This window comes from Oncorhynchus mykiss, chromosome 5 (assembly GCF_057628025.1).
Source record: "Oncorhynchus mykiss isolate SJ-2025 chromosome 5, ASM5762802v1, whole genome shotgun sequence".
NCBI classification, from domain to species: Eukaryota; Metazoa; Chordata; class Actinopteri; order Salmoniformes; family Salmonidae; genus Oncorhynchus; species Oncorhynchus mykiss.
Window position 1 is genome coordinate 25,874,291 of NC_143026.1, and position 27,417 is coordinate 25,901,707.

At 42.8% G+C, this 27,417-nt stretch overlaps 1 protein-coding gene across 14 annotated transcripts in view; it reads left to right on the forward strand.

Annotated features, from left to right (window-relative positions):
- The first annotated feature begins 14,118 nt into the window (after positions 1-14,118).
- The window catches only part of LOC110523494 (histone-lysine N-methyltransferase EHMT1), a 32,390-nt gene continuing 19,091 nt past the window's right edge, over positions 14,119-27,417 (forward strand). For 2 of the 14 annotated variants that reach the window (XM_090234305.1, XM_090234308.1), the window contains exons 1-4: positions 14,457-14,532; positions 18,289-18,465; positions 25,032-25,119; positions 26,720-27,258. In XM_090234305.1, the coding sequence (XP_090090431.1) occupies positions 25,074-25,119; positions 26,720-27,258 (585 nt within the window). In that variant the 5' untranslated portion in view covers positions 14,457-14,532; positions 18,289-18,465; positions 25,032-25,073. Of the gene's footprint in view, positions 14,533-16,763; positions 16,922-18,288; positions 18,466-18,740; positions 18,957-19,394; positions 19,940-21,096; positions 21,732-25,031; positions 25,120-26,719; positions 27,259-27,417 lie in introns of those variants that run through there. The other 12 variants (XM_090234309.1, XM_090234302.1, XM_090234297.1 and 9 more) reach the window with 12 other exon arrangements.

Genomic DNA, 27,417 nt, shown 5'->3' on the forward strand with positions numbered 1-27,417 from the left:
ATTCTAATATACAGTGCATTCAGAAAGTATTCAAACCCCACGACTTTTTCCACATTTTGAAACGTTACAGCCTTATTCTAAAATTGATTAAATTGCCCCCAAGCTCTGTCAGGTTGGATAGGGAGCGTCGCTGCACAGCTATTTTCAGGTCTCTCCAGAGATGTTTGATTATGTTCAAGTCCGGGCTTTGGCTGGGCCACTCAAGGATATTCAGAGACTTGTGCCGAAGCCACTACTGCATTGTCTTGGCTGTGTGCTTAGGGTTGTTGTAATTGAAGACTGGCTTCCGTTGTCCTGTTGGAAGGTGAACCTTTGCCCCAGTCTGAGGTTCTGAGCATTCTGAAGCAGGTTTACATCAAGGATCTCTTTGTACTTTGCTCTGTTAATTTTTCCCCTCAAGCCTGACTGGTCTCCCAGTCCCTGCTGCTGAAAAATATCTCTGCAGCATGATGCTGCCACCACCATGCTTCACCGTAGGGATGGTGACAGGTTTCCACCAGATGTTAAGCTTGGAATTCAGGCTAAATAGTTAAATCTTGGTTTCATCAGACCAAAGATTCTTGTTTGTCATGGTCTAAGAATCATTTAGGTGCATTTTAGCAAACTCCAAGCGGGCTGTCATATGCCTTTCACTGAGGAGTGGCTTCCATCTAGAAACTCTACCATAAAAGGTCTGACTGGTAGAGTGCTGCAAAGATGGTTGTCCTTAGAAGGTTCTCCCATCTCCACAGAGAAACTCTGGAGCTCTGTCAGAGTGACCATTGGGTTATTGGTCACCTCCCTGACCAAGGCCCTCCCCCCCGATTGCTAAGTTTGGCCGGGTGGCCAGCTCTAGGAAGATAATTGGTGGTTCCAAACTTCTAACATTTAAGAATTGAATTTTTTTTGGTACCCTTCCCCAGATCTGTGCCTCGACATAATCTTGTCTTGGAGCTCTACGGACAAGTCATGGCTTGGTTTTTGCTCTGACATGCACTATCAACTGTGGGACCTTACATAGACAGTTGTGTGCCTTTCCAAATCATGTCCAATCAATTGAATTTAGCACAGGTGGATTCCAATAAAGTTGTAGAGACATCTAAAGGATGATCAATGGAAACCGGATGCACAGGAGCTATATTACAAGTCTCATAACAAAGGGTCTGAATACTTATGTAAATAAGGTATTTCTGTTTTTGATTTTTTATACATTTGCTACAATTTCTAAAGCCTGTTTTTCGCTTTATCATTAATGGGGTATTGTGTGTAGATTGCTGAGGATTATTTTTAAATATAAATCCATTTTAGAATAAAGCTGTAATGTAACAAAATTTGGAGTAAGTGAAGGGGTCTGAAAACTTTCTGAAGGCACTGTATGTTTCTAAACTTACCATGAAAAAATATCATAATTATTGAGTGTCCATATGTGCACTGCTCTGAGCAAACCTCCAATTGTTTTCCACTATTCCACCTGCTAAAACCTCTCCCCATCCCAAGTTGGATTGTCGTCCCAGTGACTGGCTGACCACCTCTGGCCACTTGTATTCTAGGGCCTTTGAGCGATTGGAACCTGCCAAAAGCATTTCAAACACATTTATAAAAGTTATATTCTTCAGGAATCAATGGGTCTATACAGGATCATTAATTTACAAGTCCAAAAATGTATGTAGGAACTGCAGATTGCCCCTTTAAAGAAAATAAATTAGTCAATACCACAGCTCTAACTAAATGTAGTTAACGTAAGTTCAATCAGTAAGACTGGTCTGAAAGTCCCATCTTACATTAACTTTGGTTCAGCAGTACATCATATTCACATTGCTTCCTTTATCATAGGCACAGCGGGAACCTCATAATGTTATGTTCAAAACAATGCCCTGTCACTCCTCTTCCTCAACTATCAATTAACTATGTGCAGAGTGTCAGTCAATCATCCTCTAGCCCATGGAATCCCAAACCTTTTTGCTTCGTGACCCACCAATAGACACATCTTTTGAGTCGCGACCCAGCATAAAGGTTGAGCTGTGGAAAAACATACGCAGACCAATGAATAAGTATAAAATATCATCTTGGCAGAAGGGGTTGGAACCAGTTCAGGTAACAGAACCGAAAACCAGAAAATAACAAAATCTTTCAAGAAACAGAATTGAAACCTAGAACAAAAGTGATCTATTGTATATGGTTGCGGAACAGAACAGTTACTTTAAAAGCACAGGAAACAGTTAACATTATTTTACTTTGCATGTAGTTTTTACCAGTCCCACAAAAAAAAAACTGCAACAAATCACCTATGCAAAGCCCTTCCTCTGTCAATCAGAAACTTCTTCCAGCGTCTGCCTGCCAGCTGAGAATCTTTACCAGTGTGTGTGCACGCGCATGTAGGCTACCTGCCCCTCCTCCTCCGAAGCATAGCTGTAGCCTACTGACGTTACAAGTGTGATTCAGAAGATGGGGAGAGAGATTTTTAATTGGAGAAGAATGGATTCACTTTTTCAATGGTTATTAACAACAAAAAAGGTCATATGTGTTTTTAATGCAGATGCCGCTCTGCAAACCCAAGCTTGTTAGCTAGCTAGTGTCGTGTCGCTGGCTATCATGAAATGTGAACACTTATTTTATCAAATCAATTCTCTAATTATTATTATGTAATTAAACTAATCATGTCAATTTAATTAAGTGGGAACTCAGAGGACCACGAAAAATCTTCAGATTACACATTTATAATTGTCCAAATATAACTAAAGATATAGTTAACCCACTGTTCCTAGGCCGTCATTGAAAATAAGAATTTGTTCTTAACTTACTTGAAGGTAAAATAAAATTTAAAAATATGTCAGGTGAGCCATGTTTCCCTGAAACAGAGAATGTTACAATCTCTGATCTCTCTCTGGAAGGCAACCCTTGGTTGAATTTCATCTACCTTTTTGTCAAGTGACTGGACATTGGCGAGTAGTATACTCGGGAGCGATGTGCCTGACCAGAAGACCACTCGTCTGCCCCTTCTGCGGTGCCGTAGTTTTGGGTCGCCTACTGGGATCCGATCCATTGTCCTGGGTGGTGGTCCAAACAGAGGATCCGCTTCGGGAAAGTCGCTGCTCTTACATCCAATAGTTCTTCCCGGCTGTATGTAATAAGACTTAAGATTTCTTGGGGTAACAGTGTAAAAAATAACACAGAAAAAAAACAAAATACTGCATAGTTTCCTAAGAACGCGTAGCGAGGCGACCATCTCTGTCGGCGCCATCCTCATCCTCTCTCTGCATGACCAGGGTGAGAGAGTCTCTACAAGCAATTTATGACATGGGCAATAAAACCTGGGTTTAGGAGAGAGAGAGAGAGGGGGGGGGGGGGGGGGAAGCCACAATCTACACCCAGAAGTGAGTCTCGTACTACAGGAGATTGTGTGATGGGTGTTCAACAGTCTGTTGGCCTGGCGATAGAAACTGTTTTTCAGTCTTTTGGTCCCAGCTTTGATGCACCTGTACTGTCTCTGTCTGATAGATGGTAGCAGAGTGAACAGACCGTGACATGATATTTTTGGGCCTTTCTTTGAGTGTGCTGTAAGTGTCCTGGAGGGCAGGCAGCGTGCCCCCAGTGATGCTTTGGGCTGACTGCACCCCCCTCTGGAGAGCCATTCGGTTGGTGATGCAGCCCGACAGAATACTTTTAATGGTGCATCTGTAAAAAGGAGTCTAATTCCACAATACACCATAATGTCAGAGGAATTGTGTTTTTTTTACATTTGACTAATTAATAACAAATGACAAATGAAAAGCTGAACTGTCTTGAGTCAACAAGTATTCAACACTATTGTTATGGCAAGCCTTAAGTTCAGGAGTAAAAATTTTCGTAAGAAGTCACATTATAAGTTGCATGGATTCACTCAGTGTGCAATAATGTTTAACATAATTGTTGAATGACTACCTCACCTCTGTATCCCACCCACACAATGATCTGTAAGTTCCCTCATTCGAGCAGTGAATCTTAGAACAAATATAACCAAAGACCATGCCAGGCATTGGAAAACCTTCAAGGAAGGGCACCTAATAGACACTGAATATCCATTTGAGCATGCTGAAGTTATTCATTAAACTTTGGATGGTGTATCAATACTAGGGCTGTGGCAGTCATTACATTTTGTCATTCGGAGATTGTCAAGCAAATAACTGCCGGTCTCACTTTAATTGACAGTTAAATTAACAGCAATACATTTAACATCTCCTGTCTTCCACACATAGCTTACAAGCCACTGATGAATATCGTTGGAACATCTACATGTAAAAAAAAAAGTAAAATCCATGTAATATAGCCTACACCATCACAATAAATCAATTAATTATTTTAGACAGGTCTAGGAAGAAAGTGTAGTCTATTTCAAAACCACAGAATAGCAGACTCTGCGTTGTCCTTATGTTGTCCTTATGTTAGGCCCTGATCTGGCTATGCCATATGGCTGTGGGCTACATGAGTTAATTTAGGAGACAAGATTTGTTTAGAATTACATTGAATTATTTTATAGTATGAAGAATACAATTGGACGTAGCTGAGTAAAATATAAAGGATATTTTCTCCAAAAGATTTGAGGGAGTGCGCACATGTGGCTATTCTGTGTTGAACAGTTAACAATGAAACAGGTACTCACTCCTAAACTCAGCAAAAAAAGAAACGGTCCTTTTTCAGGACCCTGTCTTTCAAAGATAATTCGTAAAAATCCAAAATAACTTCACAGATCTTCATTGTAAAGGGTTTAAACGTTTCCCATGCTTGTCCAATGAACCATAAACAATTAATGAACATACACCTGTGGAACAGTCGTTAAGCAACTAACAGCAACTTACAGACAGTAGGCAACTAAGGTCACAGCTATGAAAACTTAGGACACTAAAGAGACCTTTCTACTGACACTCAAAAACACCAAAATAAAGATGCCCAGAGTCCCTGCTCACCTGTGTGAATGTGCCTTGGGCATGCTGCAAGGAGGCATGAGGACTGCAGATGTGACCAGGCAATAAATTACAATGTACAACGTTGCCTATGGGCACAAACACACCATTGCTGGGCCAGACAGGACTGGCAAAACGTGCTCTTCACTGACGAGTCAAGGTTTTGTCTCACCAGGGATGATGGTCGGATTGGCGTTTATTGTCGAAGGAATGCGCGTTACACCGAGGCCTGTACTCTGGAGAGGGATCGATTTGGAGGTGGAGGGTCCGTCATGGTCTGGGGCGGTGTATCACAGCATCATCGGACTGAGCTTGTTGCCATTGCGGGCAATCTCAACGCCGTGCGTTACAGGGAAGACATCCTTCTCCCTCATGTGTTACCCTTCCTGCAGGCTCATCCTGACATGACCCCCCAGCATGACAATGCTACCACCCATAGTGCTCGTTGGGTACGTGATTTCATGCAAGACAGGAATGTCAGTGTTCTGCCATGGCCAGCAAAGAGCCCGGATCTTAATCCCATTGAGCACGTCTGGGCCTGTTGGATCGGAGGGTGAGGGCTAGGGCCATTCCCCCCAGAAATGTCCGGGAACTTGCAGGTGCCTTGGTGAAGGAGTGGGGTAACATCTCTCAGCAAGAACTGGCAAATCTGATGCAGTCCATGAGGTGTAAATGCACTGCAGTACTTAATGCAGCTGGTGGCCACACCAGACTCTAACTGTTACTTTTGACCCGACCCCCCCTTTGTTCAGGGAAACATTATTCCATTTATGTTAGTCACATGTCGGTGGAACTTGTTCAGTTTATGTCTGTTGAATATTGTTATGTTCATACAAATATTTACACATGTTAAGTTTGCTGAAAATAAACGCAGTTGACAGTGACAGGACGTTTCTTTTTTTGCTGAATTTATATGCTTAATTTAGAGTTATGTAACTTTAATTATGATAGAAATCTTGGGCTATATGCTTCTAATACATTCTAAGGGTGCATGATGCGAATAATGATGATTTGAAAAAAGTTTAAAACAGTTGCATGAAAGGCATGAGCTCTGCTTTGTTTTTTTTGCGCAGGCTGTACACACTTCATCAGTCTGTCATTCACAATTTGACAAGCTTTTGATAATGCCTCAAAATTCCCGGCTGCATCCCCTTTGTGTGACCATAATCCCCCTAAAAAAATCCATGCCTTTTGCGGCCAGTAGCCGTTATGCCCTTGGGCTGAACATAATAATTATAATTCCCTTCTCCCCGCTGTGTGCCGAAGCACCTTTCACTCACATGGCTGTCAATCAAGTGATCGGGTCTTTCTCACAGGCTACAAGTGAAGACAGACACATCGGGGACGCAACTGCGCGCATCCTTATTCAATTCCGAGGCGCATATTGAAGATATTGTAAGAACTGTCCACATTTACTTTTCGTCAGCCAACAAGATGAGTAGGTCTAATGAACAGAAAAGGTATGGAACAATTGTGGGATGCGATAGATCCCAAATTAATAAAACCACTGACATAAAAAAAATGTTTTAAGCAATGAGCCTGACGCAACAGATGAGAATGTTCAGCTTAAAATGTTGATAAACTATTAGTCTGTTTCTTCACATTATAAGCGCAGCAATGCAAACACGGCAGTAAGCGCAAATGTTCCATTAGCAGGAAAACACCATTCTCAAAAGTGACCACAAATGCGATTATGCATGTAATATTTTATTATTAAGGTGCATTTTTATGGTGAAAATGATTTTCCCCAAACGTTAAACTCCACCGCTACATATGTATGCCAGTTAGGCTCTACACACATTGTAAAGCAGATTAATGTGCTTAATTTAAAAAAGTTAGAATGCTCTGTTTGGCTTTGTAATGAACACGATGGGAGACAGAGAGCTGGTTTCAAGCACAGGGCACAGCAGGTGTTTATTTGTAAAGGACCACAAGAGGAGGCAGGCAGCTGGGTCCAGGGGCAGGGGTCATACACAGGGGGTCCAAAAAGGGAACAGTACAGGCAGGGAAAAGGCTAGTAACATCATCCAGGAGGTCAAGCAATAGGTTGATAACAGGAAATCCGATAGGCTACAGTACAGGCAGGGAATAGGCAAAAGGCGACGTTAGTGAGGCAGGCAAAAACTATCATTCACGGGAGGATTAAATTATGGGAAAAACAGCGCTCCAAATAGAAGTGTGTCACAAAACAAACTATACCTCACAATGATGGGGTGCAAAGAACTGAACTAAATAGTGTATGATAATGACATACATCTGTGAACAGGTGATCATAATTCAGGTGATTGGGATCTGGAAAGTGAGCTGCATTCAGGGGATCTACAGTCGTGGCTAAAAGTTTTGAGAATGACACAAATATGAATTTCCACAAAGTTTGCTGCTTCAGTGTCTTTAGATATTTTTTTCAGATAATTACAAGCATTTCATAAGTGTCAAAGGCTTTTATTGACAATTACATGAAGTTGATGCAAAGAGTCAATATTTGCAGTGTTGACCCTTCTTTTTCAAGACCTCTGCAATCCGCCCTGGCATGCTGTCAATTAACTTCTGGTCAACATCCTGACTGATGGCAGCCCATTCTTGCATAAACAATAATTGGAGCTTGTCAGAATTTGTGGGTTTTTGTTTGTCCACCAGCCTCTTGAGGATTGACCACAAGTTCTCAATGGGATCAAGGTCTGGGGAGTTTCCTGGCCATGGACCCAAAATACCAATGTTTTATTCCCCTAGCCACTTAGTTATCACTTTTGCCTTATGGCAAGGTGCTCCACCATGCTGGAAAAGGCATTGTTGGTCACCAAACTGTTCCTGGATGGTGGGGAGAAGTTGCTTCCATTCTTTATTCATGGCTGTGTTCTTAGGCAAAATTGTGAGGGAGCCCACTCCCTTAGCTGAGAAGCAACCCCACACATGAATGGTCTCAGGATGCTTTACGGTTGGCATGACACAGGATTGATGGTAGCGTTCACCTTGTCTTCTCCGGACAAGCTTTTTTCCGGATCCCACAAACAATCGGAAAGGGGATTCATCAGAGAAAATGACTTTACCCCAGTCCTCAGCAGTCCAATCCCTGTACCTTTTGTAGAATATCAGTCTGTCCCTGATGTTTTTCCTGGAGAGAAGTGGCTTCTTTGCTGCCCTTCTTGACACCAGGCCATCCTCCAAATACTCCAATACTCACACATGCGACAGGGGCAGCATGTAAGGGCTGTTTCCAAGAACTCTGCGTTGCGCCTTATTGCTTAATTATGTTCCAGCACCCTGACCATCCATTCCAAAATGTAAAGCGTATTATGCACACGTATTATTTTTTATTTTATGTAATAGTCTTATTTTTTTTTATTTTGTTTTATTGGCCCCAGCTGAATGTAATTGGGGACCCCTGCTGTACTATAATATTCATACAAGCACATTTGTGACAACAGTGCCCTCTCCTGGATTTATTTTTTACTACATCCAACGGCCTTTCTTACACATCGTAGTTCATTGAGTGCATGGTTGCAGACCTCAGACACTGACCGTGCAGAGGGTGACAGCATTGTCAAATCCATTCAGCTCCTGAGGGGGAGTGTTGGGGCCAATATTTTATAAAGGGTTTGGACGGTCTAGTGGATAAGTAGTCAATAAAACCACAATGGAATGCGGTCCAGTCTGGTGTTGGGAGAAGACACAGTATTGACAAGGAACTCTCCCCTACAGCACTATACAGACCTTCAACAATGGGCTGTAGAGCTAGCTAGTTCACTCTGGCCTACTGATCTAAGGTCAGTCCACTGCACAGAAGGACAGGTCAGAGTTTATCTATGACCCATGATAACCCTCTGGATGAGTTGTTCCAATATGTTTTGTCCTATGTTTCTACTTTTCAGTTATATTTATAATCAAACAAGGTTTTTATCCAAGACCCATGTCTTAAGCCATGACCCAAAAGGAATTGAGCCTGGAACCAACTAGTGAACATCACACATTGACGTAAATGATCATGTCAATATTATTACAAAAGGTGGTTTCGCCAATGGCAGCCTCACTTACTGCAGGCTGGGACAAACTGATCAGCATGATTCAAAAGGAAAACACGAAGCTGCCCTCAGATCAGCCATTGTATGAGTCTGATCTCATAGTTATAGACATGTTCTGGATGACTAATTCACAGTAGCAATCCTCCACACTGGAACTGTCTGGACTTATTGCACTTGAGTAATGATAGTCACAGTCTGATCTGCTCTCCTCCCACTCCCTGGCCTTAGGTCAGGTGTGTGTGTGTGTGTCTGTCTCCCTTCTATCCCTCCTCTTTCCCTTCCTTCTTTCTTAAATTTACCTACAGATGATCTTGTAATGTCTGCTTCCAGCTCACACTCTCTAAAACCTACATCCCCTGAACGGAGCTCACTCTCCAGATCCCAATCACCTGAATTCTAATCACCTGTTCACACACCTGTATGTCACTATCACACACTATTTAGTTTAGTTCTTTGCACCCATCACTGTGAGGTATTGTTTGTTTTGTGACACATGTCTTTCGCTCACGGTTTCCCGTGATTTATGGAATGGAAGCAAGTCCCAGCAGCAATGTTCCAACATCTAGTAGAAACAGCCTCAACAGCACTAAACAAACTGTACTCACACGTATAAATAGTTTTCTAATACAAACTTTGTCTGAACAAAATAAATAACTTTTTTCTTTTTTTTTTTTTTTGACTGGCGATTTTCTGCATTTATCAAAAGTCCCATCAGGAGCATGATTTCAGATGTGTCCATGTAAACAGATCTATTAGGGAAATCGTTCTTCTTGCAAAGTATGTAAATATTTTAAACTAACTATTATATTAACGTGACTATCCACAATAATCGCATTAATGTGTGCATGTAACCGTGCTCACTGTGCGGGAGGAGCGCTTTGTGTAGCGAAATGTTACCCTCCACTCAACTGTACCGTGTCGATAAGACTGTTGAAATGTCCCCATCGTCGTATTTCGAGATCCTGTGCCGACCCCTTTGCTACCGTGGTTCTTGACACCTGACTGGCAAAACATTGTAATGGCCGACTACGTGAACACAACTATGTCAAATCCTATGATACAGATGCGTAAAAGACACACACCACTGGCAACAGTAACCTACCAGTTAGCTAACTAGGCTATAAGAAATTAATACAATTAATAATTAATAAAATATTTGAGAAGTTAATAGTGGAATATTTCTTTCTTAGGTCCGTGGGACATCAGAGGGTCGTCACTATTCTCGGTCGGAGACAGTATCAGGAAGAGACCAACTCATGCAGGGCATTGCACTATGATGACACGCTGTGAGCGGATTTATAGCGCCGCCCAATTTTGACACATGTCAAATGAATCACTCACTTTGACATAAAATAAAATAGGCTTCAAAACCATTTCTACAAGACTAAAATCCAGCCGCCAATTACATGGTTTAAACTGTTAAACGTGTATCTTTACTTTGCAGCCATGGACAAAGTATAGAAAAGGGAACATCACAATATATGCATTATCACTGCAGAATAGCTTATCCTATGCTGGTATGAGTGTTGTTTGCTGATTTTGTTTTCATGTCCATATGCAAAAGCTATACATTGTTGAATATGTTCTAATGGAAGAAACATTTGAGACCAACTTGTCTGCCAGTGTTGCCCTTCTATGAGGTTTAACGCAGTTGGCAGCCAATTTGTTGCATTACTGCCACCTACTAGACTGGAGTACAACTCACTTTTACTTTACTTGAAAAATAAAAATGTACTAAATAAATACCCTGCACACTATACTCACTAATTTCAAAATTACACAAAATAAAATTAACACCCCCCTACTCCACTAATTAAATGTATTTATTCCTACCCTATGCCATCACCCTGAAAGGATGGGACATCACAACTTAACATATCCTGTAACTCTTCTGCTGTCAAGTCTCACACACCCAAATATCTCTCTGCAGCTGTCACCACAACCTCCATTTTCTGAGACTACTACAAATCCAATCTTACAGAAACGTACTTCAATTTTTTGGCCTGTCCCTCTGTACTGGTCTATCTCTACTACTCTCACCACTCCTACTGCTTAACCCATCTTCCAATACTTTCTTCACTGCCTCAGCATATGACAACTTCTGCTCTACTGCTCTACTCTAACCCTGGAAACCTCAACCTGCCTTTCTAGCACGGGACATGTCTGATCCCCAGCTCCATGGCCACCTCTACAATTAACACATTCCACTACTTTCTCCAATACTACACATTCCTTTGTCTCATGCCCTTTCTCACACCTTGGACCCTCCCTCCTACAAACTGCTGCCACATGCCCATAAGCTTGACACCTGTTACATCTTAATGTATTCGGCACATACGCTCGTACAGGATAACTTATATATCCTAACTTCACTTTGTCAGGCAGACTCAATTTCAAAACTCAAAAGAACAGACAATGACTCTTCTGTTTCCCCACTCTCGCCACCCTGTCTGCATCGAGCATCACATGTACCGGGAATCTTTGCCCTCAGCTGGTCAACGTTTATATCTACTGCTACCCCAGTTATCACTCCTTTCATTGGTGCAGGAGAGGCGGCAGGTAGCCTAGTGTTTAGCGTGTTGGACTAATACCCGAAAGGTTGCAAGATCAAATCCCCGAGCTGACAAGGTAAAAATCTGTCGTTATGCTCTTGAACAAGGCAGTTAACTCACTGTTCCTAGGCCATCACTGAAAATAAGAATTTGTTCTTAACTGACTTGCATAGTAAAATAAATTGGTGCCCTTTTTTTGAGAACAATTCACATTTTACTTCGAGCACATTCTCCTCTGCCCAACAGAAACACAAACAATTATCACTAGACCACTTTTACAGTGCCTTGCGAAAGTATTCGGCCCCCTTGAACTTTGCGACCTTTTGCCACATTTCAGGCTTCAAACAAAAAGATATAAAACTGTATTTTGTGAAGAATCAACAACAAGTGGGACACAATCATGAAGTGGAACGACATTTATTGGATATTTCAAACTTTTTTAACAAATCAAAAACTGAAAAATTGGGCGTGCAAAATTATTCAGCCCCTTTACTTTCTGTGCAGCAAACTCTCTCCAGAAGTTCAGTGAGGATCTCTGAATGATCCAATGTTAACCTAAATGACTAATGATGATAAATACAATCCACCTGTGTGTAATCAAGTCTCCGTATAAATGCACCTGCACTGTGATAGTCTCAGAGGTCCGTTAAAAGCGCAGAGAGCATCATGAAGAACAAGGAACACACCAGGCAGGTCCGAGATACTGTTGTGAAGAAGTTTAAAGCCGGATTTGGATACAAAAAGATTTCCCAAGCTTTAAACATCCCAAGGAGCACTGTGCAAGCGATAATATTGAAATGGAAGGAGTATCAGACCACTGCAAATCTACCAAGACCTGACCGTCCCTCTAAACTTTCAGCTCATACAAGGAGAAGACTGATCAGAGATGCAGCCAAGAGGCCCATGATCACTCTGGATGAACTGCAGAGATCTACAGCTGAGGTGGGAGACTCTGTCCATAGGACAACAATCAGTCGTATATTGCACACATCTGGCCTTTATGGAAGAGTGGCAAGAAGAAAGCCATTTCTTAAAGATATCCATAAAAAGTGTTGTTTAAAGTTTGCCACAAGCCACCTGGGAGACACACCAAACATGTGGAAGAAGGTGCTCTGGTCAGATGAAACCAACATTGAACTTTTTGGCAACAATGCAAGACGTTATGTTTGGCATAAAAGCAACACAGCTCATCACCCTGGTGGCAGCATCATGGTTTGGGCCTGCTTTTCTTCAGCAGGGACAGGGAAGATGGTTAAAATTGATGGAAAGATGGATGGAGCCAAATACAGGACCATTCTGGAAGAAAACCTGATGGAGTCTGCAAAAGACCTGAGACTGGGACGGAGATTTGTCTTCCAACAAGACAATGATCCAAAACATAAAGCAAAATCTACAATGGAATGGTTCAACAATAAACATATCCAGGTGTTAGAATGGCCAAGTCAAAGTCCAGACCTGAATCCAATCGAGAATCTGTGGAAAGAACTGAAAACTGCTGTTCACAAATGCTCTCCATCCAACCTCACTGAGCTCGAGCTGTTTTGCAAGGAGGAATGGGAAAAAATGTCAGTCTCTCGATGTGCAAAACTGATAGAGACATACCCCAAGCGACTTACAGCTGTAATCGCAGCAAAAGGTGGCGCTACAAAGTATTAACTTAAGGGGGCTGAATAATTTTGCACGCCCAATTTTTCAGTTTTTGATTTGTTAAAAAAGTTTGAAATATCCAATAAATGTCGTTCCACTTCATGATTGTGTCCCACTTGTTGATTCTTCACAAAAAAATACAGTTTTATATCTTTATGTTTGAAGCCTGAAATGTGGCAAAAGGTCGCAAACTTCAAGGGGGCCGAATACTTTCGCAAGGCACTGTAGTTACCCTCACCGATTCCACATGACCCAACTATTTTTTCACTCACCATGAAACCACAAATGGATCAGCCAAAAGGCCACTTTTTCTATAAACTTCACTCTTACTGTCAGACTCTTCTTCATCCTGATCCTCGGTGCATACCTCCGTCTCCAATAGCTTTACCATACCTACCACCTCCGATACTTCACCCTCATTCACTTCCATTTCTCCTCCTGTCTTCAGCTCCCTTTGCTTACACTTTCTACCATTCTTCTTTGAAACCATCTCCCTTTTATCCACCTTTTTTTATCCGACTCAAGCTCACCCTCTTCTTTCCTAACTCTCTTAGACCTCTTCTCCCTCTTTTTTTCCCTTCATTCCTCCTCCGTTTTCCAAGTACACGCCTCCTTATGATAATACTGCCGCTCCATCTTGTACTTGCTTTCTCTATGGACTCCCTTCTGAAGTTCTGTTCATGTCCCCAATAACGTGCCTACAACAACTTCCTAACTCAGTACTCCTGAGAAAATAAAAAGAGCCCTACATTCTCTATTAAGAATGAAGTAGTGGAGAGACGACATGCCCTGTACCCTACCTTGTATTACAAATTTGTGTGATTGTACACAATTGTGATGATGTCACAATGTCCCGGCTCTCGACCGAGTATGTAGTGAGTTGCAGTGATGACTGTAACTACCAATTGGTTACATTTTTTTATATATATAAATTTACGTCATATTTTATTTTTACCAGGCAAGTCAGTTAAGAACAAATTCAATGACGGCCTAGTTCAAGAACGACAGATTTGAACCTTGTCAGCTTGGGGGTTTGAACTCGCAACCTTCCGGTTACTAGTCAGACGGTTACTAGTCACACGCTCTAACCACTAGGCTACCCTGCCGCCCCATTTGAATTCGTAGCAGGTTAGGAGAATTAGGTTAAGGTTATGAAAAGGATTAGAGTAAGCTAAAATTCCCCTAATGTATATTTTTTACGTTAATAATTCGACAAAAGCTGTATCCCTTCTAACCATTACCCTCCTCTGCACGTCAGGGAAACGAATGTGATGACGTATATAGTAAAGTGGGCGGAGACTGTTTAGGCAAAAAGAGCCATGGCTTCCGTGCAAGCCGAGGTAAGCGAGAGACACATTTACATCAAGATTGATTTCCATCAGATGAGGAGTGGGGGTTTGTATGAATATGTGTGCAGCTTTTACAACAAATGTAATCATTTTAGGGAAAGAAAGCGGAACTTGGGTAACTGTAGTGAGACCTATGCTTGCAGTCAATTTCAAACTGCCCGCCCGGCTCTATCCTGAGCTTTTGTGTTGGTATGGCGATTGAATGCGCTTGTGTCGTTGGGAGGATGCGCGGCCCTTGAATCTGAATTGTGCAAGTTGATGTATCCAGCGCTGTCGTTGTGGAATCAGTCATACAATTGTCAGGGCTTTATTACTATCCGTCTCTTCGCGTCTGGTTTGCCTGTGCAAAACACGCACGTTACATTATTGTAATTAGTTTAACTCTTGCAATGTATTTAAACTTAATTTTTTTGCATATGCTATTGCAAGAGCAGTCTGTTTCTACGTTGGCCCACATGCTGGGACCTGCTAGGCAGCAGATTCGCTTAGCAAGCTAGCTAACGTTGGTTTTAATGTTAGCGAACCCGAGTAGCCATGGCTGGGAATAACTATACATCAATTTTGATTGGTCACGTACACATTTTGGAGCTGTTATCGCAGGTGCAGCGAAATGCTTATGTTCCTACCTCCAACAGTGCAATAATACCCAACCTAACAATATAAAGGAACTAAGAAATATCAGAACGAGCAATGTCAGAGTTCGGAAAATAAATGTATAGCTATGTATATTATGTTATGTATAGACAGTATGAGTATGAAATGTGTACAGTACTGTAGTAGTTATGCAGGATGTGTACAGTCATCGGTATATTGGGTCCAAGCAAGGCTTTCGGTAAAGGATGTAGTTAACCACAATTTATATAACTTAGCTACGGTTTTTCACGTATGTTTGGTAGGTAGCAAGCGACATTATTCTGGTCAGTGTATTCTGTACCTAAGAACATCGAATAAACCCATGGTTCCTCTCAAATCAAACTTCCAGTAGTATTGCTGGTGTTCGCTGCACGAGACATCAAAAGTTACATATTGAGCATGTAGAATATAGCTAGCCATCTAGCGTGGAACTCCTACTCGCTAGCTAACTGTGGGGGGTTAGTAACGAAACATTTTGATATCAATATAACACAAGATAGTAAACTGGTGACTTTTAAAAGAATCGCTAACGCTTCAGAATAGCAAAGCTTGTATGCACAGGGAAGCATGGGGATTTGTTAGATCGCTACAGTGTAGCCAGACGTGATTACTGTAGATAGATAGCTTGCACGCACTTTCCACCACCCTGTGTTGACTTATTAACCAACAATGTCGTATGATCAGCTGATATGGGCCGTACAAAAGTAATATGATCAATATGTCAACAGATTTGGGTGACGTCTACTCAAACTCTCATGTACATTTGCAATTTTGTCATAATCCGCTGTTATCCGACAGAGGGAGCTCGAATGACGTGTCACTCGGGTACAGTCTGCCCCAGCACCTGACAGCTTCCTTCCATTGACAGGGGCAGCTCTCTGTACCATCTTCATCTGTTTGAGAACTTGAATGTCAGTTTTGTGAGGGACAACGTGCATCTAGCTTGTTTAAAGGGATTAATCTTCTAAATCCTCAGTTGTCTTCTGCACCCAAAAATCCATTAATTATTGGTCCAGAGCCACATAGGCAACACGTTTTTTTTCATTCAAACAATATCCTACACATGCCAGTAATAACCACATGCCATGCCCATGGAGACGGTTTTGGCAGGGAATACAGAGGAGTGGATTTGGTCAATGTTGTTTAGACTGGTTTCTCTGTGAATCGAGAAGACATTTGATGGTTTACTGATATGTTTCCTTATCCTACCTGGCTTTGAAGGTTAGTGTGTAGGCTTAAATTCTCATTAAAGGCCCTGGTGGTGGCTCCCTAAAAGAAGGGCCCTGGAGGCTTCTTTGTTGATTGACAAAGATCTCTATTGGGCAAAGACTGTCAAAGAGAGCGAGCCTGACCTAACTTGGCTAATTTCGGCCATTTGCCGGCATTTTGGATGAGAGCATTAAAAAACATTAGTCGAGGGATTAATCTTAAAATGATTATTCAACAAATGATTTATTTACAGATGTAAAACATTTGCTAAAGAGAAGTGTATTGATTATACAAGAAAGTCAGACTGGTGGTGTGGGTAAACAGGGACACCCCTGGAGAGTTTCACCTCTTGCTCATTGTTAGCCAGGAAAGCTAGTTCTTCCCTGCAGCCTTCCCTTTCCCTCTGACTGACAGATGTTGGGCATCAGTGAGCATGCTCAGCACTGAGTTGAGCTCTGCTGCTCCTGCTGTATAGAGGGGGTACTGATCAGAGCAGACAACCTGGCCTCTTTGGCCTTCACAGGAACGACCCACTCTTATGGCGTCAGCTCAGCTCCTTGAAGGCACGGCCTCTCTGTTGCTGACAGACAAAGGTATGGTGCACTGTGGGGTGGGCTGGGCTGGTGGGGTGTAAACATTCTATATTACTGCAACCTTATACTGGGAGTCTTCTGTTTTGGTGGAATGGGGACATTATTGGTCTTTATTTCTCAAAATATTCACTCATGTTGTGGTTATCACACTATTTCCTTCTATCTTATAGATTTGTCAGGTAACTGATAAATCATTGTTTTATCAATCAGGCCACAAGCTGTATGTAGCCTAAACCTATTGTAGCCTGTGATGTGCAGGTAGGATGTGTGTGGGTTTAGCTAATTCAGGCGCGGAGGCTGAAGTGCCTTCCACTGATATCTGAAGTGGCAAAAGGAGTGGGTGAATTGGGTGATTTTTGGGATGCATCTTATCGATCTTGCTTGGATTGAAGACTCTGTGATGGAAAAAGCCTCCTATTCCTGTTTTTTGGGTCATGATAGAGCATGCAGCTTATCTACACAGATCCTACTCTTAAATGGAAAATATGCAATGCCTCTTTGATGAAACATTTATTTAATGGGGAGGCCTATTTTTTTTTGTTCAGGCTACTTTTTGATTAAATAAACCCAGCAGCAGTACAATGATTTAATGTAAAGTGAGTATAGCTGTGTTCTACAGATAATTTGCATTGCAATTTAATCAATGTAATTCTAGATGCTGTCAACTAATCATAAGGCAGTTATCAACACCATTCAGGTTGTTGGGCGATATATCCTGTTAGTGTTAATCTGTAAAAAAAACAGCCGACAATGACCCATCTGGACTCTTCGTTTTAGGCCTACCTCAGTATAGTTTATCCAGATAAAGAATTGTGAACTTCTTGGCCCCTGGAGGGGTCCAAGTTTGTGACTGGAAAGTGATTATTGCGTTAGGCTATGTAGGGTAGTGTAATAGGGTAGATGGACATAGGGCAGTATAATTCGTATTTTTAGACATGTGCATTGTCATTGTTTCCATTAAGGTGATATCCTACTCTTACAGTATGGTACACTTCCAAGAAGATCTTTCTTTTAGGTAAGTGAACAAGATTAAGGCTCTTTCAGAAGAGGCTATTGTCTCTCTGCAAATGTATGCTAGATCTAGTAGGAAGGACTTGGTCAGATGTTACCCTGATATTCAACCCCAAAAACTTTTCTGGCCATCCTAATCCTAAATCCTCTGGAAAATATTGTTGATGTGATTTATTAACAGAAAATAATATTTGTAATTGCGTGTCACCGATTGATTGCGTAAAAAATTATGATTTCATGACTAGACATGAACATTCTGAAGTGTTAGACCCCTTGACAGTTTACCCATTGTCTCTTGATATTGTTTCATGAAATGGCTGCAATGTTTTTTTTCCTCTTCTTCCTTCTCCATGAAGAACAGCAGGGCTCCATCTGAGCATGCCCAGTAAGGGCCATGGCAGAGCTTTCTACTGAGAGTTGGTCATGTGACCTGAGCTGGGACGCTGCATGTGTGGGACGCTAGATGTTGGAGTGTGGAGCTCAACTCTCGCCCTCTTCCTCCCCCATTATTGGACACTCACTGCTTTATCCAGGTACTTCAATGGTTGCCTGGGGGCTCAACTTAAAGAAAAAAGGACAGCATTATAACAATCTCAATTTTCAAGTATCTTCAAATGGAGCTTGCTCACATGGATCGTGTTGTCTTTCACTGCCTGACTTCTGTCCTTTTTAAGTATTCTCTACAACCAGTTTGGGAATTGAATATCCTTCCTTTGTCTCTTTGTTTTTAAGCGAAAACTCATGATGGACGAATGGAATATTTAATTGGCTAATTAGGCTAATCGATGTAATTCTGTCAACTTTCCAGACTGGGCCATGTCTTTTACCTGTAGACCAAACATGCTCTAGTATCAATCACGGGAACCAGATCACCAGCAAGACTTGATCAGCTGCCTATGCCTAGTATGTGGCTATTGCTAAGCCACATTCCTGTGGTAAAGACTGAGGGACTATCATCTGAATACTCCATGTAGAGGGGCCTGAAATCCACATCCACCCCAGGAGCTCAGCTCAGCAGGGACAGGTTAGCAGAAGTCCTGTGTTCCACTCTGACTCATTGATTTAATTAATGGGGGCTGATCTGGGAAAGGACTTTGTTCCCAATGAACAGCATTGATGTTTCCAAATCTAGCTGATTTGTATGCTCTCCTAAAAACATTGCATGTAATCCTGAGAATCCTCCAATCTCTGCAACTAATGGTGCTATGTTTTATTGCAGATGGGGTGTTAAAATATGATAACTTGTGTGATGGCAGACGAGTACAGTAGAAACTGTCCGAATGTAGAAGAGTAATTGTGAAGTCCTTTTCTTCAAGGCTTTTAGCATAGTTTATTTTAGTGTACTAGTGATGTCTGGTAGCCTCAATTGCCATGCATGTGCATAGGTTCTACTCATTGTAGTGGCTTTAGCCAGAAGAGCTAAGGACTAAATGTCTCATTGGCAGTGGGCCCCCTGCTTTCTGTGGGTGTGTGGTAGCATACACTGCTGCTAGTAGACTGACAGAGATCCTATCCTGGCCAGAGCTCCTGTAACAACTCTTTCGTGCTCTTTCGTTCTCTCTCTCTCGTGCTCTTTCGTTCTCTCTCTCTCGCTCCCTCTTTCTCTCCATCACGCTCTTGCTCTCATTCATGCACTCTTTCTCTCTCTCCCCCTCTTGCTCTATCGAGGCAGAAGAAAACAAGTTGATTCCTGTCAACTGAAAACGGAAACAGATTTTTTTTGTTCGGCGATGTGTAAAGATGGACTATTTTGAGAGAAGGGACTGCCAGGGTTTATCAGATCCTATTCCACCGCTTGCCACTTGGCTAGTTCATAGCTTCAAAATGGCTGACATGCCTTCTACTGAGCATGCGCAGTAGACTGACTCTCACTCTGCTTTGTGGTGCCATGTTGACAGCCTGAAACCGCCATGGAAATAGAGCAGCGTGAACACAGAGGGCAGAAGCGTTGAGCACCGTTGAGTTCCCAGCCTATCTAGGCTAATTATCTTCATGTTCTGGAGAAAGGTTTGTTATTAGTAAAGTTTTTTGGGAAAAATTCCAACCACTCCACTCATAACAGGGAATCCCAGAATAGCCATTAGACATTCTGAAAGACTAGGCCCGTGTGCCAGATCTTGAGTGTCCTTATCAAACTATCTCTGAGAAAAGAGATATTTCCATATTATCCTCCCTTGAAATACTTTCCACTTCACATCAGCTTGGCGGGAAACAATTTGTTTTGGTGTTTTCATTTACCACAACAAATGAGAAGACTTTACTCTGGAGAGGTCAAAAAGAGGATGGGGAAAACAAATGTGCATTTGAAATCAGAAGAAGACCCTGTGTTGTTGTGATATATGCTAGTTTCCCCAGCTCTTCTGGGAGGTATTGTGTGGTGTTGCCTTGTGGTTTTCAGCCTGAAGATAAGAAATGAATTCCGTAGTCAGAGAGGAAGTGTTGATGCCTCCCACCCTTTAGAGATGGAGAGGAAGCAAGAGTAGGAAGAGGGAGAGATCCTGACTATGCACGGATAATGCATTTCATCTCTCGAGAGGTGGACCAGTTACCCAGCAGTGTGAATCAATGGCATTGAAGTAGATCCTAGAATAAGCTTTGGTGTTATGCATTATACACAAACTGAAAAATTATTGCGCCGCAAGGTAGCAACAGATCATCGGCAGTGCCCATGCTTTTGACAGATTTTTTGGGGGGGTTATGGTCATGTTTCAGAGATTGTCCTCATCTTTGAGCTATCCTTTCTGTTAATGCCCCTGATCATTGCTACATTATTTTGTTCAATAGAATTAACATGAGATCTGTCTGATTCATGTCAGAGAACAGTGGGAGCTAGAGGCCTTTTCTGTTCTCTCCTAGCCTATACAGTGATGTGGGCATCATTAGGCTATTTCACAGGTGCATTACAGTAGTTGGTTAGGCCTGATATCATTGTTATCTTCTCCTTTTCCTGCCCTGAGGCTCTGTGGAGACCAATGCCTTGACAGAAGTAAGATGGTTGAAAGTCGCTCCCATGTTGGTTACATTTGGGGCTCTTTGTCCTTGTGAAGGAGAGCATATGTTGGGTATTTAGGGTTCTGACTCACATGCAGCTCTCCTCTTTGGCCCCTTGCCTAGCTACCTTTCCTCATTTTTTGTTGCTGTTCTTGAAATGGCTGCGCGCATTCATTAGCAAACAGGTTGCGAGCGAGAGAGACGGGGGAAAAAAGAGCCACTGAAATTTGAACTGACTGAGCATGCTCTGCGGAAGCCCTCTTAAGAGAGAGACCAACAGAGGGAGCTGCTGGGTCACATGACCAACAAGATTAATGTGTGCAAGTGGGGAGGACAAGGAAAAGAGGAATAATCCGTTCGAGACTCCCGCTCTCTCTCTCTTGCTCGCTCTCTCTGTCCCTCTCAACCACTCTCCTCAATGGAGCCCATCAGGAGAAAGCAGGTATGATGCTTGCTGCAAGCGCATATTTACCACAGGGAAGGAGACGTTAGCCTACACTTTCCCCTTGGTTGCTTTTGAATCGTCCTCTGTCGAGACACATTGAACTTGCTCTGTATTTCCATGTATTTTTTTGTGGCTTTGTCGTCTCTGCCATTGACATTTAGGCTGCTAGTCTGTCATTGGTTGCTTGGTCTGGTCTTTGCTCAAAGGAGGCAGTTCTTTGGCCCCTGGGAGGTGCAGCCAGAGTCCATGACAGAGGGCTTGAACAGAGCGCTTGATCAGTAATCAAGGAATTTTCAGCCTTATGTGATCTTTGATTGCAACATTTCATATGGAAGCAAACCTCTACTACCCTGTGGTGAAATGGTTAGTAACGCACTGTGTTCACCTGGGTCAGGGGTTAGGAAAATGTATTTTTTGTCTCACCGAGGTGTTTCGCCGATCCTGCTGTTTGAGAAATCTCCATGGATTGATTGCGTATTGTGCGAAAGGGACTCATTAGCTGTGCTTGGATCATTGACACAAGGGAAAGGAGCAGGCTACAGTAGGCTGGAGATGACTGCGTGCAGGGCAGAGATCGGACTTCCTGGTAATCTCGAATGGTTCTCCTTCCTGCCAGGCAGGCACTCTAGGACTGAGACCCATCCTCTTTTCAATCCTCTCTTTCTCCCTCTGCAGCCTTACCCTCTCCTTCAGGAACGGGCCAATAAGGTACTGCAGGGAAAATGTCCCATATGGTCAATGACATTGGATAGAAACAGAAGAAAGAGGAATGACTTCAGGATAATTCTGTGCAATGGACAGCCTTGGGACCCAGGTCTTTATAATAGCCTAGCCTCTGCTGTCCCGTACCATGTTCACTCTACAGTGTGATGGTGCCTGTATTTTACACTCAAAATGGCTTTGTAACAATAGTTGAGTTTGGATTTACACCAAACTGAAAAATCCTCACTGTTTGTTCATGCTACCAACTTTCCTTTAGGGTGTTGCTGTCATGGGCAGTCTAACACCTGCAATAGGAGAAGGCTTAATTGTTGTTTACTATGCTGGACTGTGTTAGTAGATGTTTTCTATTCGTTCACCACCTTTCATTAGCTAGACGAGCATAATTCAGGAGTCTGGCATCAGAAACAACCCAAGATAGCTAGGCCTATAGGCTGCACTGACCTCACTGCAATTAGATAGATTTTTGGCAAGAAATACTTGGCAGATAGAAGCACAGTCATGTTTAAATGACAGTGTCTGACTCTGATATCAACATTTTAAAAGCCTGTCTTAAATTTTTTATATTTTTTACAATATCTCAGAATTTGTTTGGGTTTAGTTATATATATTTTTGTACAGGATTTTATTATGTAGCCTACATTTGTAATGATTCTGATCTGTCTTTTCTAATGTGCGCTAATTATTTTAGTACCCATAGGTGGATCTGCCTTTGAGCTCCCACCCCCCCCCACCCACGCAAATCCTGACTATGTCCCCCACCTAGTGGAAAAATGCAGCGTTGGCCACGTTGTGTCAGTAAACAATCTGGTTAGGAAATGGCGGAGCTCTGCAGACAGCTCTCCCCTCCCCCTCTCTTCTCTCTCCAATGGGCACGTTCCCTTTTTACCCACTAGGGGGAGGACTAAGGACATGGAGAAGCACGATTAGAGAAGGTTTCTTGATACCATGAAGGAAGACTAAAGGGTTTTCCTCCTCCCATATGTCGAACCACACACACCTTGGAACTCCTTGAATACCTTGGAGATCCTTCTTCTTTGGGTGCCTCAGTCTGACAGTTATCAGCTTGCTCTTGGGTGCTGCTAGTCACTCAGACGAGTAAGCCACATTTACCCTGTAACTGTTGAAAAAGCTAAATGTACATCTGTTTTAATGTCGGAAGACTTAGTTTTTATATGGTTGTGATTTTTCATAAAACATCTAAGTCAAAGAGCATCTCTTCATTTCTTCATTGCATTTCTCTCATAACCCAGAGGATACAAGTTAGAGAATGCTCCGAATATTAATAGATTTGTCTGTAGAACCACTGAGTTACAAGTGTTGCTCTACAGACAGATCACTACATTGTCAAAAGCCTGGCAAAGGACACCAGTGTCTTTGTCCACTGGAGTGTCAGTGGTCATAGGCAATTCACATATCCCTTTGCTCAGACTTAAGAAATTAGCCTATTGGTTGGGTTACCTTCAAAAATTAAATTGCTTGTTATTTCTATGGTGAATTATCAGCCTTAGCATCATGTTCTCTGTCAGGTGATGCTCCCTGTAGATTCTAGAGATGCATCCAGGTCACGAGAGCAGGGTCTCATGGCAAAAACCTCTTCCCTCAAATCTAGCAGCTAGGCTGAGGTGTCTTTTTTTTTTATTCTGACAGGCATTGGCCAGGCTAATCCTGAAGGACACATTGAAACGAGAGGCCTCTGTAACTGATCCAATAGATCCAGTCCTCGTCAGCTTTTGATAGCTGTGTGCCAAAAGGTGGGGGCCGTTCTGTGGCTGAGGTGACTGGGGGAGGGTGGCCGTGGACAGCTGGTGAAGAAGGCTAATGCTAGGCTAGGCTATATCCTCCAAAACCAAAGCACAAACTTGAGCTAATATAAGACTCTGTGTAGTGGCTCCCCTGCTGGAGACTGAGAGAAGGGTGCTTTAAGAGTAGACATTTTGTAGTGGTTTTAAAGCCAATTCATGGTTGATCTGAAAATGTGGTCGGAGGCGCCATATGGATGGTGTGACGCAATTGCAGAGCCTCCGGAGGCATGCAGAGACCAAAATTAACTCTGTAGCGCATCACTGTGCACCTCTCAAATTCTGTAACATTGCGGAGGGCTCCTTATAACTCTGCATTGACATGATTGGTTGATGCTAGGTGTCGGCAGGAGGTCCTGTATAAACACAAACTCACTTCCTTCACAACAGTTCTGCGCTGCTCCATGAAGCGCAATATTGCCCCGACTTCTGCAGAGGCCCTATCACCATAAATGCTCCATGGCCAATGCTGTCTGGGGGCCGGCCTGGGTTGTCACGGGGGAGGGGAAGATGGTGAATTTCCTTCCATTGCTGTTTTCTGGTGCTGATGGAAAATTGCATTACCTTGTATTGAAAGAGAGGCCAGGTGCATCACTGAAACGAGGCAGAATGATGCAAGGCAAACAAGAACAGAAGATGGATAGTTTTCCCTGAATAGGTCTTTACCATAACCATCATATTTGATGTGTGGTCCTGGTGCTAACCTTACCAATCACATTGTCTTAGGTCTCCGATAAGTTGTTTGAGCATGAGATTCCTCTTCTGGAGGTTTGAGACATTGTAGGTAAAGCTTTTCAGAATGCAGCTCTCTGGAGGTGGAGACACTGTTTGATTAATTTCCTACTGCTGTATGCTATTTCAGCCATGGGGATCATACGCTTCCAATAATACTTCAACCTACCGCATTCTTTGAAATGTTCAGGCTAAGTTAAAAGATCAGGTGAAATTGTAAAGGACTGGCTACTTAGGTTAGGTTAATGAGTGCATTATGTTAGTCTGTAACTTGTGTATGTGGAGACAGGCTCTGTTAGTGCATAGCAGGGCTGCTTATTTTCCAGCATGCTGCTGTATAGGACGTTCTCTGACCATAGTTGTGTTCTTGACGCTGTGTATGGCGTTAAGTGTATATGTGTGCTGTCAGCCCACAGGTCTGGCCAAAGGCAGAGTGGTTAAAGGGGAGTCCATGGAGGATGGGATGGAGTCACCTGGGGACCGAGCGGAGGAGGGAGGTGAGTTCATCTTTTAAGTCATCACAGCTAAACATGGCAAGGTGTACTCTGCCAAAATAAAGGAAGCTTAAAGTGTCTTAATAGGGCCACCACAAGTCAGAACAGCTTCAATGCACCTGGGCATAGATTCAACAAGTGTCTGGAACTCTATTGGAGGGATGCAACACCATTCTTCCTCGAAATTCCATAATTATTTTTTTTTGTTGATGGTGGTGGAAAACACTCAGGCGCTGCTCTGGAATCTCCCATGTGTTCAGTTGGGTTGATCTGGTGACTGAGACGGCCATGGCATATGGTTTTCATCCTCATTAAACCAATCAGTGATCACTCATGCCCTGTGGGTGGGGACGTTGTCAACCTATGGGGGCATAGCCGTGGTAGCCAAAATAATGGGATGTCCAGCAATGTTATACATGACCCTAAGCGTGATGTGATTTGAATTTCTGAATTAAGTCAGGAACTACACCTAAGCACCTGTTTTCAATACACATTGTATCCCTCATTCACTTAAGTGTTTTCATTATTTTGGCAGTTACCTGTATGTCTTCTCTTGAACTAACATACAGTGCCTTGCGAAAGTATTCGGCCCCCTTGAACTTTGCGACCTTTTGCCACATTTCAGGCTTCAAACATAAAGATATAAAACTGTTTTTTTTGTGAAGAATCAACAACTAGTGGGACACAATCATGAAGTGGAACGACATTTATTGGATATTTCAAACTCTTTTAACAAATCAAAAACTGAAAAATTGGGCTTGCAAAATTATTCAGCCCCCTTAAGGTAATACTTTGTAGCGCAACCTTTTGCTGCGATTACAGCTGTAAGTCGCTTGGGGTATGTCTCTATCAGTTTTGCAATATACAACTGATTGTTGTCCAATGGACAGAGTCTCCCACCTCAGCTGTAGATCTCTGCATTTCATCCAGAGTGATCATGGGCGTCTCGGCTGCATCTCTGATCAGTCTTCTCCTTGTATGAGCTGAAAGTTTAGAGGGACGGCCAGGTCTTGGTAGATTTGCAGTGGTCTGATACTCCTTCCATTTCAATATTATCGCTTGCACAGTGCTCCTTGGGATGTTTAAAGCTTGGGAAATCTTTTTGTATCCAAATCCGGCTTTAAACTTCTTCACAACAGTATCTCGGACCTGCCTGGTGTGTTCCTTGTTCTTCATGATGCTCTCTGCGCTTTTAACGGACCTCTGAGACTATCACAGTGCAGGTGCATTTATACGGAGACTTGATTACACACAGGTGGATTGTATTTATCCTCAGTCACTTAGGTCAACATTGGATCATTCAGAGATCCTCACTGAACTTCGGGAGAGAGTTTGCTGCACTGAAAGTAAAGGGGCTGAATAATTTTGCACGCCCAATTTTTCAGTTTTTGATTTGTTAAAAAAGTTTGAAATATCCAATAAATGTCGTTCCACTTCATGATTGTGTCCCACTTGTTGTTGATTCTTCACAAAAAAATACAGTTTTATATCTTTATGTTTGAAGCCTGAAATGTGGCAAAAGGTCGCAAAGTTCAAGGGGGCCGAATACTTTCGCAAGGCACTGTAAGGCCATACTGTGAGTGACTGATATCTACTATTATAGATGCATCAAGAGACGAGGAGGTAGCTGCCAGACTGCAGTCCAGTCCCAGAGCAGAGGCGGAGCAAAATGGGACCTATGAGAGTGCAGAGTTGGGGAACAGACACAAGAACCCCACCCCCCTGGTCTCCCAGGCCAACGGGTCACAGGCGGCTACAGAGAATGGGATGATGGAGACGGACCTGCCTCACGGCTCCACCACCGGTAGTAACGGATATATCCTCAGCAAGCAGCAGGAGGGGGGGTCTTCGACGGGCTCGACGGCTGCCCCACACAGGACTAGCTGGTTGCCCTCAGGCACCACCATGATTGGACACGCCGCCAAAACTTTCCCGTCTTTGGCAGACGGGTGCGGCCACAGTCTGGGCGCAATAAGGACTGACACCCAGCAGGCCGGGTCCCCGTCGGGACAGGGGACCTCAGACGCAGAGACTAAAAACGGCACGTCCGCTAACGACTCCCCCGCCCCTTCCCTGCAGTCCATCGCCATACACCGAGCACGCAAAACCATGTCCATCCCAGCATCCAACCAGACACTAAAGGTAACTAACTTTAGCCTAGTAAAGAGGTAGTCCATTAATTGTTTTCGTCTTTGAATGAGACATAGTCCACATTGGACAGTGATTGCATGTTTTATTGGTTCTGCAACTGGTGAGGGAAGCGCAACAACAATATCAAGCATAGCCACCACTTGATTCACT